The sequence below is a fragment of the Salvelinus namaycush genome, chromosome 13 (genome assembly GCF_016432855.1).
Source record: "Salvelinus namaycush isolate Seneca chromosome 13, SaNama_1.0, whole genome shotgun sequence".
NCBI classification, from domain to species: domain Eukaryota; kingdom Metazoa; phylum Chordata; class Actinopteri; order Salmoniformes; family Salmonidae; genus Salvelinus; species Salvelinus namaycush.
In genome coordinates, this window is record NC_052319.1 from 22,144,521 (window position 1) to 22,159,100 (window position 14,580).

The following is a 14,580-nucleotide window of genomic DNA, read 5'->3' on the forward strand; positions in this document are numbered from 1 at the left end:
GGTCCATAAATGAGGAAGCGTGTCACACAATCCAGGCTTTGTTTACAGAGACCGAAACCTGAATATATTTGTATCTTTCAGAAAATGTGTCATTCAACAAACCTTTTTAGTGAGTTGAGATGCTTGATTCACCTTCTTGCTAACCTTCATATCACTGTGGTGGACTGTGACGTCAGTCTGTTAGATACGTGGGCAGCATGTCAGACAGACCAGGTGTACCACACAGGAGGGCTGTAAATGTGCCTGTCCCCGTCTGTACAGTGACTAGAGGATGGGTGGCGCACACATGCATACCTTTGTGTGGTGGGGTTCAGGGAGCCAGCCGGTGGCTGGGACAGATATGGATGGCCCAAGGAAAGCGGCAGGGAGGTTTCATTTATGACTCCAATAAAGGGATTTATAACTCTCTATAAAATACAAGTGAGCCATCACTAATGTGGGGTAATTCTGAAAGGGAAAGGCTGGCCTGGGAGGGTGTGTGTTTCTGAGTATGTGAGGGAGCATAATGATCACTCTCATAGGTTTTGTGTTTGAATTACAATAAATCCTGTATTATTGTCTTTGTGTGGTATTAATGGTAGTTAGTTGGGGTGAGCCAAGGGTCAGTCTATTCTGTAATATCCCTGAGTGTCTCTCTGCTCCCTAACAGGGTGTCCCCACTGTAAGAATGCTGTCCCTCATTTCACCACGGCAGCAGATCTCTTCAAAGAGGACCGCAAGGTGAGCCTCCCTCCAACCCTCTCCTGAAATGCACACATTGTCTATTTTCTCTTTTTCTTTATTCCTCTTCTGTCTCAATGTACCGTTGACCTTCATAAGCATTACTACTCTTAGATGCACTCTCTGGCTTGGACTCAAGTCACAGATACTGTACTCCCTCTCTACCTCCAGCCTCAGTTAAAGTCTGACTCCTTCATCCTCTCAATCCATCTGACAGCCTCCCTCTAAGTCTAATACATTCTGATTCCCTGACTCAGTCAACTCAGTCACTGTTTCCAGTTGTTAGCAAGACCCTAACTGACTGACCTCTGTACACACACGTGCGCACACACACACTGTAACGTGAACTCTCTGAACAACAGGGCAGCGTGCTTGGCTGTACTCAGTGTTATGATGATTAATACTTACTAACTGACCACAAAAACAAAGAGGTTAAATGACGCATAATGGTTGCGTCACTCAATCTGACAAAGATCTTTGGTATTTGGCTTGCGTGTCTTTCATTATTCACATTGTGGAAATAAATCTTGAGGTTTACTAAATCACTGATTGTGTAAGAACTCTTTATTCTGGACTTAGGTGTCCATATTGGTTCTTGTTCAGAATAAGATCTGCACCCTCAGCCCAGAATGTGAATCTTTCTGCTGTGGATACGCGTGGCATTAAATGCACGCCTAGGCCCAAGAATTTGTCTTTATTCTAGACTCACATGAATCACCATCTACTAGCTCTGTTTTTTGCCTAGATCCCAGTCACGGGGTGGGGCTGAAACAAGTCACTCTGTGTGCACTTCGTCACAGACTCTCAATAACGAGCAGAGCGGTGTCTAACGCTGCTTGGCTGAAGGATCTCTTATGTGTCAACTCGGCGTAAACACTGAGGACAGACCGATGTCTGCAGGCGGGGTGTGGTCTAGTAACCTCCATTACTGCCACAATAAGAGTTTGAGGCTGTGTATCCAGGGAGGGATGGCTGGTTGGTTGCTTGGTGTTGTGGTTGGATGAGGAGGAAGGCGCTCCAATGCAACATATCCACAGGGGTACCTTCTCTTAAAAACCTCTCCAGCTACTCCTCATGCACCTTCTCATCCCATCACAGCACTGCTGCAAAGCGGTGTATTTTACAGCGAATGCTGCAGAAGCAAACTCCTTCGTGGGCCACTCTTTCCACTGTGCATTGGCTGGTGCGTCACTGCTGGCGGTTTAAGCCGGTTTAAAAACAGCCTATACTACATCTTTGTCTAAACAGTAATCTGAGCTGCGTGCGATTTAACAAGTCACAGGAAGCATGCGCTCCTTTTGTTGCCTTTCTTGTAGCCAGGTTTGGGCGGATTACTTGACGAATGTACTAGCCTAATTAAAAAATAAAATAAAAAACATGCCCATGTTCAATAGCCTAGAAAAGACAAAGAAACCTAAAGTCATTTTAACCTGTCTAGGACTGGGGTTCCGCTAGCACCAAATAAAAATCAACATCTCATAAATTAAATTTCTCAAACATACAAGTATTAGGCACCATTTTAAAGATAAAATTCTCGTAATCCAGCCATAGTGTCTGATTTCAAAAATGCTTTACAGCAAAAGCTCCACAAACAACTATGTTAGGTCACCACCAAGTCACAGAAACCCAGCCATTTTTCCCACCAAAGAGGAGTCACAAAGCACAAATAGAGAAAATTAATCACTAACCTTTGATCTTCAGATGACACTCATAGGACTTCATGTTACACAATACATGTGTGTTTTGTTCGGTAAAGTTCATATTTATATCCAATAATCTTAAATTACATTGGCGTGTTAGATTCAGTAGTTCCAAAACATGCAGTGATATTGCAGAGAGCCACATGAATTCACAGAAATTTATAATAAATGTTGATGAATACAGCTATTATACATGAAACTTTAGATACACTTCTCCTTAATGCAACCGCTGTGTCAGATTTCTAAAAAACTTTACGGAAAAAGCATAACCTGAGAACGGCGCTCAGAGCCCAAACCAGCCAGAGAAATATACGCCATGTTGGGTAGTCAACATTATTCATATATAAATATTCACTTACATTTGATCTTCATCAGAATGCACTCCCAGGAATCGCAGTTTGACAAATGCTTGTTTTGTTCGATAATGTCCATTTATGTCCAATAGCTTCTTTTGTTAGGGCGTTTGGTAAACAATCCAAAAGCGCGATCTGGTCCATTCGGACGAAAGGTTCAAAGTTATATTACAGGTCGAAGAAACTTGTCAATCTTTATTGAACTTCTATGATAAAGACATCCTAATGTTCCAACCGGAGAATTCCATTGTCTGTAGAAATGCACTGGAACGAGAGCAACCTCAAGTGAAAGCGCGTGACTGAGAACGAGGCTGTAGGCAGACCCCTTACTCATATCTCCCATCTGGCCCCCTTCACATGAGAAGCCTGAAACCACGTTCTAAAGATGGTTGACATCTAGTGGAAGCCTTAGGAAGTGAAAAATAACCCATATCCCACTGTGTATTCGATAGGGGTGAGTTCAAAAACTTATTATCAATGATTAAACTCGTATTTCCTTGGAAAGTAGACTCAAACAGCATTTATTGGATAGGAATTGCCTTTAGCAAGGCACTGCAGCTTTTTCTGGCCGATCCCCTCAAACTTGTCAGCAGCCCAATTAATCTCCATCGATTGGAGGAGTATTAGTCTACTAGTGGTTTTTACCGATATTTAAGGTCCAGTTGCTTTTTTTCTATGAATAGAACACTGAATATGACTGATCTGCACAGGTAGGAAACACTACCTCTTCAAAGAGACACAACTGCGAACTTCAAGGAGTTGGTCTGATGGGGATCCATAATGTCATTGGCCTCCCCCTTTGCTTGAGGAGCAATAGAGAACAAAAGAGGAAAGCCCCCCCCACTTGTGCCATGTAATGACTTACCTGGACCACCTATTGAGATGTGCCTTTTTGTTAAGTAAATGCGGTTAAAAGGAGACTGGAGTGACACTTTTTAATTTTACCCAATCATCTTAGTACTTTAAGAGCCCACATCGACACCTGATGGGCCATCAGCGGGACAATTAGTCAATATCCCAAAATTGATGTTGGTCATCTGCTATTGTCTGCTTGATAAAGCAGCATCTAGATTTAACAGAAGACAAGGCTGTTTCAAACGGGATCCATCCATCTGGTATCTGCCCCCTAAAATTGTTTTCCTTTTTATTCAATTGAGATTTATGATAGATGCCTGGAGGTTTTTATTCTAGGCGTATAGATATCGTGCTTGGCTGCCAAATCTATCTATGTCCACATAATATTTAAATTGAGGAAGTGTGATCATAATGGTTGAATGATGGCACCGGGCAGGTATGGCTGCCACCTTATTGGCTCTTAACCAACCATGCTATTTTGTTAGGTGTTTTTTTTCACGTTCATTACTTGTTTTGTACATAATGTTGCTGCTACCGTCTCTTATGACCGAAAAGAGCTTCTGCACATCTGAACTGTGATTACTCGCCTCAAATTGGATGAAGAGTTTTTCTTCAATGAGTCGGACAGGAGGGATACTACCGACACCCGAACAGGCTCAGGTCCCCGTCATTCGCTTGAAGGAAACTGAGATTTTGCGGAAAAAGATCAGGGTTCCTTGTGAGGATCAGGCGACGAGTGGCTAATTTGAATTTGCCTTCTGCCCTGCTAGCTAACGTTCAATCGCTGGAAAATAAATGGGGCGAACTGAAGGCACGTATATCTTATTAACTGTAATATCTTATGTCCCGTTGGTGTTTCACAGAGTCGTGGCTGAACGATGACATTAAGAACATACAGCTGGCGGGTTATACACTCTATCGGCAGGATAGAACCGCAGCTTCTGGTATGACACGGGGCGGGGGCCTATGCATATATGTAAACAGCTGGTGCACGATCTCTAAGACTCTACCTCAGGTGAGCAAAACCTCGAATCTCATGATAAACTGTAGACCACACTATCTACCTAGAGAGTTTACATCTATTTTTCGTAGCTGTCTAAATACCAGCACAGACCGATGCTGGCACTAAAACCGCACTCAATGAGCTCTATACCGCCATAATCAAACAGGAAAACACTCATCCAGAGGCGGTGCTCCTAGTGTCCGGGGACTTTAATGCAGGTAAACTTGAATTCGTTTTACCAAATTTCTATCAGCATGTTAAATGTGCAACCAGAGGGAAAAAACTCTGGACCATCATTACTCCACACACCGAGACACATACAAAGCTCTCCATTTGGCAAATCTGACCATAATTATATTCTCCTGCTTACAAGCAAAAATTAAAGCAGTAAGCACCAGTGACTCGGTCAATAAAAAAAGTGGTCAGATTAAGCAGATGCTAAGCTACAGGACTGTTAGCACACTGGAATATGTTCCGACATTCTTCCGATGGCATTGAGGAGTACACCACATCAGTCATTGGCTTCAATAAGTGCATCGATGACGTAGTCACCAGTGACTGTACGTACATACCCCAACCAAAAACCATGGATTACAGGCAACATCTGCACTGAGCTAAAGGCTAGAGCTGCCGCTTTCAAGGTGCGGGACTCTAACCCGGAAGCTTATAAGAAATCCCGCTACGCCCTCAGACGAACCATCAAACAGGCAAAGCATCAATGCAGGACTAGGATCGAATCGTACGACACCGGCTCCGATGCTCGTCGGATGTGGCAGGGCTTGCAAACCATTACAGATTACAAAGGGAAGCACAACCGAGAGCTACCCAGTGACACGAGCATAATGAGCTAAACTACTTATTCGCTCACTTCGAGGCAAGTAACACTGAAACATGCATGAGAGGATCAGCTGTTCCGGATGACTGTGATCATGCTCTCCGCAGCCGATGTAAGACCGTTAAACAGGTCAACATTCACAAGGCAGGGTCTGACGGATTACCATGACGTGTACTCTGCGCATGCACTGACCAACTGGCAAGTGTCTTCGCTGACATTTTCAACCTATCCCTGTCTGAGTCTATAATACCACCATGTTTCAAGCAGACCACCATAGTCCCTGTGCCCAAGTACATGAAGGTAACCTGCCTAAATGACTACAGAGCCGTATCATTCAGGTCTGTAGCCATGAAATGCTTTGAAAGGCTGGTCATGGCTCACCACCATTATCCCAGAAACCCTAGACTCACTCCAATTTGCATACCACACCAACAGATCCACGGATGATGCAATCTCTATTTCATTCCACACTGCCCTTTCACACCTGGACAAAAGGAACACCTATGTGAGAATGCTATTCATTGACTACAGCTCAGTGTTCAACACTGTAGTGCCCTCAAAGCTCATCACTAAGCTAAGTACCTCAGGACTAAACACCTCCCTCTAAAACTGGATCCTGGACTTCCTGACGGGCCGCCCCCAGGTGGTAAGGGTAGGTAACACAACCGCCACGCTGATCCTCAACACGGGGGGTGGGGGGGCGTGCTCAGTCCCCCTCCTGTTCACTCATGACTGCATGACTCCAACACCAAGTTTTCTGATGATACAACAGTGATTGTGTACAGTAAGCCTGATCACCGACAACAATGAGACAGCCAATAGGGAGGATGTCAGAAACCTGACCATGTGGTGCAAGGACAACAACCTCTCCCTCAATGTTATCACGACAAAGGAGATTGTGGACTACAGGAAAAGGAGGACCGAGCACGCACCATTCTCATCGACGGGGCTGTAGTGGAACAGGTTGAGAGCTTCAAGTTCCTTGCCATCCACATCACGCACGTGACAAAGATTTGATAATCATTATTTTAGCGATCCACGGTAGACGTCACTCTTAATGAAAAGGCCCCCCATCCCGCTGACGTGAGCTGCTAAACAGCACACTTGAGATGCATTTTTGGATGATAAAGTAGTGAATTTGGGTAGTTTCTCCTATTCTTCTCTGCAGATCCTCTCAAGCTCTGTCAGGTTGGATGGGGAGCATCGCACAGCTATTTTCAGGTCTCTCCAGAGCTGTTCAAGTCCGGGCTCTGGCTGGGCCACTCAAGGACATTCAGAGACTAGTCCCGAAGCCACTCCTGTGTTGTCTAGGCTTTGTGCTTAGGATCGTTGTCCTGTTGGATGGTGAACCTTCGCTCTGGAGCAGTTTTTCATCAAGGGTTTCTCTGTACTTTGCTTCGTTCATCTTTACCTCTATCCTGACTCGTCTCCCAGTCAGTGCCACTGAAAAGCATCCTCACACCACCATGCTGCCACCAACATGCTTTCTCGTAGGGATGGTGCCAGGTTTTCTTCAGATGTGACGCTTGGCGTTCAGGTCGACGAGTTCAATCTTGGTTCCATCAGACCAGAGAATCTTGTTTCTCATGGTCTTAGTCTTTAGGTGCCTTTTGGCAAACTCCAAGTCGGCTGTCGTGACTTTTTCTGAGGATTGGCTTCTGTCTGGTCACTCTACCATAAAGGCTTGATTGGTGGAGTGCTGCGGAGATGGGAGAACCTTCCAGAAGGACAACCATCTCCAGAGTCACTGACAAAGCTCCAGAGATCATCGGGTTCTTGTTCAACTCCCTGACCATGGCCCTTCTCCCCCAATTGCTCAGTTTGGCCAGGCGGCCAGCTCTAGGAAGAGTCTTGGTGGTTCTAAACTTCTTCCATTTAAGAATGATGAAGGCCGCTGTGTTCTTGGGGACCTTCAATGCTGCAGTCATTTTGTTACACTTCCCCAGCTCTGTGCCTCGACACAATCCTGTCTCGGAGCTCTACGGAAAATTCCTTCCAAATCATGTCCAATCAATTGAATTTACCACAGGTGGACTCCAGTCAATTTGTAGAAACATCTCAAGGATGATCAATGGAACCATTCATCATACTTTTTGCAAAAACTGTACTACCTATTGCAAGTCAAAATGATTGCAACATGTCAAATTAGTTTAGCTTCAGTGAGGCGTCCATCGTTTACATGTTCAACATATTGGTCCTCAGGAGACGGATGGTGGTTACTTAATGGTGACAAACTCAATGTGCTGCATTGTCTTTGAGATGCTGTCCGTGTCCCAAAATGGCACCACTATTCCCTGTGTAGTGCACCACTTTTGACCAAAAGTAGTGGACTACATGGGGAATAGGGTGCCATTTGGGAAACGGGGGCTGTCATTTGATCTATCAAAAAAGACAAGCGGAGCAGAGGGGGTGCGCTATGTATCAGAGATGGTATTTACGACTTTGTCCTGTTTCTTTCTGGCTGCGACAGCCAAGACACAAATCTCTTGTCGTTTTTAAATAGGAGTGATTGCTTTATGGTCTAGCTTGATAGGCATGTGGTCTAGCTTGATAGGAATGTGTTAGTAATTTTTTCTTAAAGGGAAAGTTCAGTTTTGTACATCTTAATGTTAGATGATTCCTCACCCTGAAAGTAGTCTATGGGCCATAAACTAGTCAACAGCTTTTTTTTCTTTTAAAGAAGCTAATGTTCGTGTGGCGAAATCATGCTTTCTGGTGTAGTAGCCTATTTTGAATTATTTTATTTCTGTATAGACCGGAGTAGGCTAATTAGGCTTTATCATTTTGGAAATGTAATTAAATGCACTTTAGGGAAAGCTTAGCTTCCCCTAACCTTATTGACAAGCGTATGCTCCCATGCATGCGGAAGCTTTTTTTACTCACACATTCTTACACACACACACACACGCACGGCCTCTACTCTAATAGCCGACAGCTGCTCTCCCTTTTGGTAATGGCTCTGGGTTTTATAAAATAGTACAAAAATTTGCTTTTCTGCTGCTTCCCGTGCTCAGATCCGACCGATTGTCCTGGACCCAATATTTATGCATATTGGGTCCAAGGCTGCCCTGTGTCATTTCGGAATGGGAGCTGTAACGCCATCACCATTTGTCCTCAGATTATTCAAATTCAGCGCTGATTACCAGATAGGGCTGGACAGTATATTGTATTTTACTATATACCGCTATTGATGCACAAACTGGTTTGGGTTTTTAATTTACCTTTTTAATGGTATTTGAATGTTTGCTTTGTTAAATGTGATATGCCGCGTGTAACATCAATTTTTATAGTTTACTCCGCTACTTGAGTCGTCTCTCTCCATGCCACTTTCCACACAGACCTAGCCCCACCCCCTGTCACTTAAGGAGCGCATTAGTTGTTGCTCAACCACGAGACACTTGCGTTTAGTCTGCATGGTCAATGCAGCACTTAGAATGTATGCGTTGCCACTGTAGGGTCACACACTACTCATAAAGCAAATGTAAAAACATTGCATTCTGTCATACCGTCCAAAATTTGAAAAAGTGTTATTTTGACTATTGCCCAGCCCTAGTATCAGGCCATTGGTGAGGGTCGTTAGCAAATTTGCTAGGCTACCCGTCAGCGGCAATTTTTTGTTGTGCAGTTTTGGATGGGATTACCGTGACAGGGAATTTGGCTGCGGTCGTGACTGCCGGTGTGGCGGTAATACGTCACTGCAACAGCCCTAGTCCAGACTGAGGGGAAATCCACACACAATGTTGGTCAGCCAGATCTGAATACAATCTGACCACAACAGGACTTTAGTACGTTTTAGACCTGTCTTTTCAAAGCGATCTTCGTATTCTGATATCAGAAGTCGCATGTAAGTGTAGACCCAGCCAGAGAGGGAGAAACTAGCCAAACTGAATCGCGCTAGTTAGATTATCTATGGCAGCAACAAGTTTTTCTATCATACCATCTGGTAGTGCTGGATTTGACTGCATCAAATCGTTGTACAGTAGCCCGCTAAGTTATCCAGCTAGCTAAAGCAGCAAGGCTATTTTGCTGCTCTCCCCAGCCAATGTCTACAACAATTGAATATATACAAAACAGCCTACCTGTTGGTTGCTAATTGTAGCCTACTCCTTCTCATTTAGCAAACTTAATTCTGTAATTTTAATTCTATTTTGAATTGATTAGAATTCTCCCACTTCACTTGTTACACATGGAGCCTCTGACTGTAGCGCCTCTGATTGACCGACAATAACAAGAAGCTACGCGTGTGAAACGATTCTAGGCTACCGGTGCATCTTTTTTATAGGGTGCACTCATAAAACTGACAACTGTTTTAATGACAGTTTGAATGTAATGGTCTATCTTTGTCACAGATCATTTTAGACAAAGCCTGTAACATATGCCGGGAAGCAGGTGCAGAAGTAATAATTTCACCTGTTGTATTCGGCGCATGTGACAAATAAAATTTGATTTGAGAAGGTGAGTTTAACAATGAACCAATACAGATGAACAAAAATGAAGCGTTCTGAACGTGGGAGAGAACAATGACTAATACTACTGAGAACTAAATAAAGGGAGAGTGATGAAGTCCAGGTGTGCGTAATGTGGGTTGCCAGGACCGGTGGTTAGTAGACCGTTGACGTCGAACGCTGGAGGAAGCAGGACTATGCGTGACAAAGCCTTAAAAAAAATGTGGGCTTTCTCTTAAATTAATACACTCCCAAGATATTTGAATAACTGTGCTGTGATATCAGAGGAAAAACTGTTAGCAGTAACTTATTTGTTTTAGTTCCAAACAGACATGGCAGTTTCACCACTAAGGATTCCAGCTTTAAACAGCCACTGCAAACTTACACCACAACTAGCTCAAAATCAATGGGTGGGATAGGGGCAACTGAGCAGGTGAGGTTCATCGAACAGAGAACCTGGCAGGCTCAGTTTGGGAATGTGGAGGGAATCAATGTGGATGCAGAACAGCTCAGTCAGTGCCAAAGTAGCCTTGTTGAAAGCATATACTTTAAATGTCCACTTGTCGTGCATAACTTTAAAGTATTCTGCAACATGCACACATTTGGTTCTTATGTAGCTGACTATTTTGGAAGTTAGTTGTGATTGCTGTTACATATTGCTTTCTGTGTATGGCCATATGTTGAAGCTAAGCGTCTACCTGCTTTATACCCCAGATAGCCTATGCTGCCGTGGACTGCACTAAAGGACAGAACCAGGAGCTGTGCAAGCAGGAGAGTGTGGAAGGCTACCCTACCTTCAACTACTACAACTATGGCAAGTTTGCAGAAAAATACAACGGAGACCGAGGGGTAAGTGACACTGATCTTTAGTATTGGTGCCCTATTAAAAGAGTAAATGTTCATTTATGCACTGTATCCTTGTTACCGTTGAAGATAATCTTTCACTTATGTACTGTATTTACACTTAACCTATACAAAGTGATTACATATTTATCACAGGCCTCTCTCCATCTCCCTAGGCGGCAGGGTTTATAGGTTTCATGCGCAGCCTGCGGGGGCGGGACCAGGGCAAGAGGAAAGAGGAGCTTTAAGGCAGGGTGTGGAGAGGGAGGAGCCTGTCGTTGCACTGTGACCGTGGCCTCTTAGCACTGACATCACGTGATGTCGTCATGACGTGAAATCACGGGGCGGAGACTTGAGAACCTCAGCGTTTCAGGGGAGATGCTATATGAACACGCCGGGTACCCAAATTGATGACATGTTGCGCAGCTGGGAGACGAATGGATTCTGTTCAGTCAGTCGTCCTGATGAGCCCTTCCCAGCTAGCTCGTTCATGCTGGAAACAGCAGCATGGCGCTAGTTCATTTTTTTAACAGAAAGTGATGTTTAATTCGATGGGCGAGGGAGAAATGACTTGTAGTATTGGTCACCATCTGGATGTTACCATGACATGCCTATTAGCTAACGTAATGACAAGCCTGTGTGAATGACCAGTGCAACGATGTGTCGAGGTGCTTCCCACTGAGCAGCAGTTGCTTCACCGGCAGCTGGATCATATGCTGTATCAGCTAATGTAGCCAATTTGTTCCATCCCACTTGAGTAGGATAGCAGCCTACATGAGAAATAACTTGTAATATTGGTAGCAGAGACTGGAACCAAAATAATTTAGTTCTGAACAGAACTATTATTTATTTCATTCCATTCCACTGTTCCGACCAGTAAAAGAAAGTTCTGAACCGGTTCGAACCCCAAAAAAGTAGAGGTTTATGGGGAGGGCTCACTAATACGACTGACTGAACTGAATCCATTCGTCCACACTCAACTCGCATTGCACCACATACATTTTGGGCACCAGGCGTGTCCATATAGCATCTCCCAGAACACAGCAATTTTTTTATCGATCGTGTTTGTAATGCCAGTGGCCACTTTTTTATTTTTTTTATTTTTTTATATATATATATTTTGCTGGAATGATTAAAAAAAAAACAGAACAGGAAAATTTGGCCCAAATACTGTGACTGCATTTGTGGAAAGCTACACCTTACTGCAGAGTTTCCCAAACTCAGTCCTTGGAACTCCAAGGTGTGCACGTTTGTTTTTTGCCCTAGCACTACACAGCTGATTCAAATAATCAACCACTCATCAAGCTTTGATAATTTGAATCAGCTGAAAAACTAAACGTGCACACTTTGGGGTCCCAAGGACCAAGTTTGGGAAACACTGCCTTACTGTATCTATGCAATACCAGACTCTCCCTTCCCACTCCTGAGAATCTGTGTGCTAGCTGAGCTGTGGTTGTTGCATGTGCCAGCTACAAGGATCACTACACTACTGTCCTATCCACCTCGGTTTGTTGCCCTGAAGAGGAATACGATCTTAATCTAAGCATACAACTGTTTGTTCCAATATTACGGTATCAATATTTTTGTACAGACCTGTCTGTCATGTTAGGTCTTGGTTTGTTTCAGGAGGACAATGATCTATTAGCTGAAAACTGTGGCCTTAAATATGTGTACGGAAGTTAATCACTCATCTCTGAGTCAGACAGATAGTTGTGAATGATTCTATGCGCTTAAACATAGCAAAGCTCTTGTAGTGGTGCTTTGAGGCCTGGTGCTTCCATTCCTCCACGTGTTTCCAAGTCAACCATGGGACAAATAAATCAAATCAGACGGGAACATAAAATGGCAAAAATAAATTAGAATTATTATGTTACTCTACATTCATTTCCAAACAATGATTTCTAGAAGCCTCCTGTTGTAGTGATATGCCTAGTATTATCTCTTTACAATAGTCCTGCATTACTCTAGTGTATTCCATTAAAAACAAAGGCTTTGGAAAAGATATGGGCCAAATATGGTCTCCTATTGAACATGACTTTTTCCTCCATCCTTAAAATGTTTACAGGATCAAGACACTGTCCCAGTCCATCCCTTCCACCTTTGTCTGGGTAGCAGTCAGAACCATTCAACTCAATATCAGAAGGCATATTGGATTATGATTAGACTCTAGAACCCTCTAATTCAAATCTGGACCTCAGCCAGACCTGGGACAGCAGGTGGGGGCAATTAATTCAGGTAGAAAAGAAAACCAGCAGAAGCCGGACCTCGTAGGATAAAATTTGAATAACCCTGCTCTAGAAGATCCAGGATCTCAGTTCCATGATCCAAGAGCAGATTGCCTCTGTGTATGACTGTCTCTGTACCCTGGTCAAACAGTCAAATGTTATCCCTTATGTCCCAGCACATCCAACTGGATGACTTCAGATTTCACAATAGCGCAGAGATAAGTGAGAAAGTCGACGGACCCCCTTAACACTTGGCACTAGCATCAATACTGGAGCCATTACCATTACCGTCGTGGCAACTTTAATGCTGTGTTTTCAACTCCCCTGCTTAAGCCGCTATAAATATTTAAAGGCCTATCTGTAGCTGAACTTGTTTTTTATTATTCAGGAGTTTGGTTCCTTTCAGTATTGAATAAGGTTCTCAGGGATAGCGAAAACACAGTGAACTAGCTTGTTTGTATTGCAGTTGGAGGGTTTTGAGCTCTAGAGTCACCACATTTAAAAGTGTTTACATTTGTCTTGTATGAAAAATGGAATGTATAGATTAAAATGGTCCAGTTTACATTTCCTGTGTCAAATCATGGCAGGAAGTATTAAATAAAACATGGTCCATATGGGGGTTAATGAACTGACTAATACATTGTTTGGTATTCTAAATGGGCTACTTCCAAATTAGGTCAGTCTGGAATGGACTGCTGACTGACATAGAACAATATCTCCATTCAATGTTATTACATTTCTGCAACATGCAAAACTAACTGCATCACAGAATGTTGGAATAATGCTTTACTGCTGTTTTAGATGTTCCGTTATCTTTCTGTTTCTTTCTGTTAATCAATCTCCTTTCACTATTTTGTTTCTTCAGTACATGGCCTCAGTAGCAAATGGTTGGAGACTTTACATAAATTTATCATAAAGACAACCTTTGTCTTATCCCAAAGCACTTCGTATTGTGTATAAACTGTCACACCTATGCCAAGAAGTCATTGTTGCAATTTGTTGATTTTCTGTGCCCAGCCATATGTACAGTTTTGCACCTTTGAATGAGGACTTTGCAAAAAATAAACTCAAACATTTCCAAGACATGTTCTCGATGGCCTTTCTCATTATCAATGATTTATATTCTTGTCAATCTCCTTTAATTTTCACTATAATGCAATAGCGAAGTATTTGTTAACTTATAGATTATTTGAAACGGAGCCATTAAACTGAGTGAAGAATACCATGTAGCATAAAATCAGAGCCAAAGTTAGTGAGAGCTTGGGATTTTGTATGTTTAACCTTTGTCCTGTGAGATCCTACATACCGATTGCAGCTGAGCTCTTTTGTTTAGTTACTTACAAACTCAGCCAGAGCATGGGTGTCCAAAGTGGGCAAAAAGAAACGTCCTCTCAGTCAACTGTTTATTTTCAGCAAAATAACATGTAAATATTTGTATGCACATAAGATTCAACAACTGAGACACAAACTGAACAAGATCCACAGATGTGATGAACAGAAATTGAGTAATGTGTCCCTGAACAAAGGGGGGGTCAAAAGTAAGTGAATATCTGGTGTGGCCACCAGCTGCATTAAGTAATGCAGTGCAGCTCCTCATGGAC

At 43.1% G+C, this 14,580-nt stretch overlaps 1 protein-coding gene across 1 annotated transcript in view; it reads left to right on the plus strand.

Moving 5' to 3' along the window:
• The window catches only part of LOC120058331 (protein disulfide-isomerase A5-like), a 55,456-nt gene extending 41,394 nt beyond the window's left edge, over positions 1–14,062 (plus strand). Inside the window, exons 15-17 of the mRNA XM_039006915.1 lie at positions 650–720; positions 10,626–10,760; positions 10,931–14,062. Of these exons, the coding sequence (XP_038862843.1) occupies positions 650–720; positions 10,626–10,760; positions 10,931–11,002 (278 nt within the window). The 3' untranslated portion in view covers positions 11,003–14,062. The remainder of the gene's footprint in view (positions 1–649; positions 721–10,625; positions 10,761–10,930) is intronic.
• The last annotated feature ends 518 nt before the right edge of the window (positions 14,063–14,580 follow it).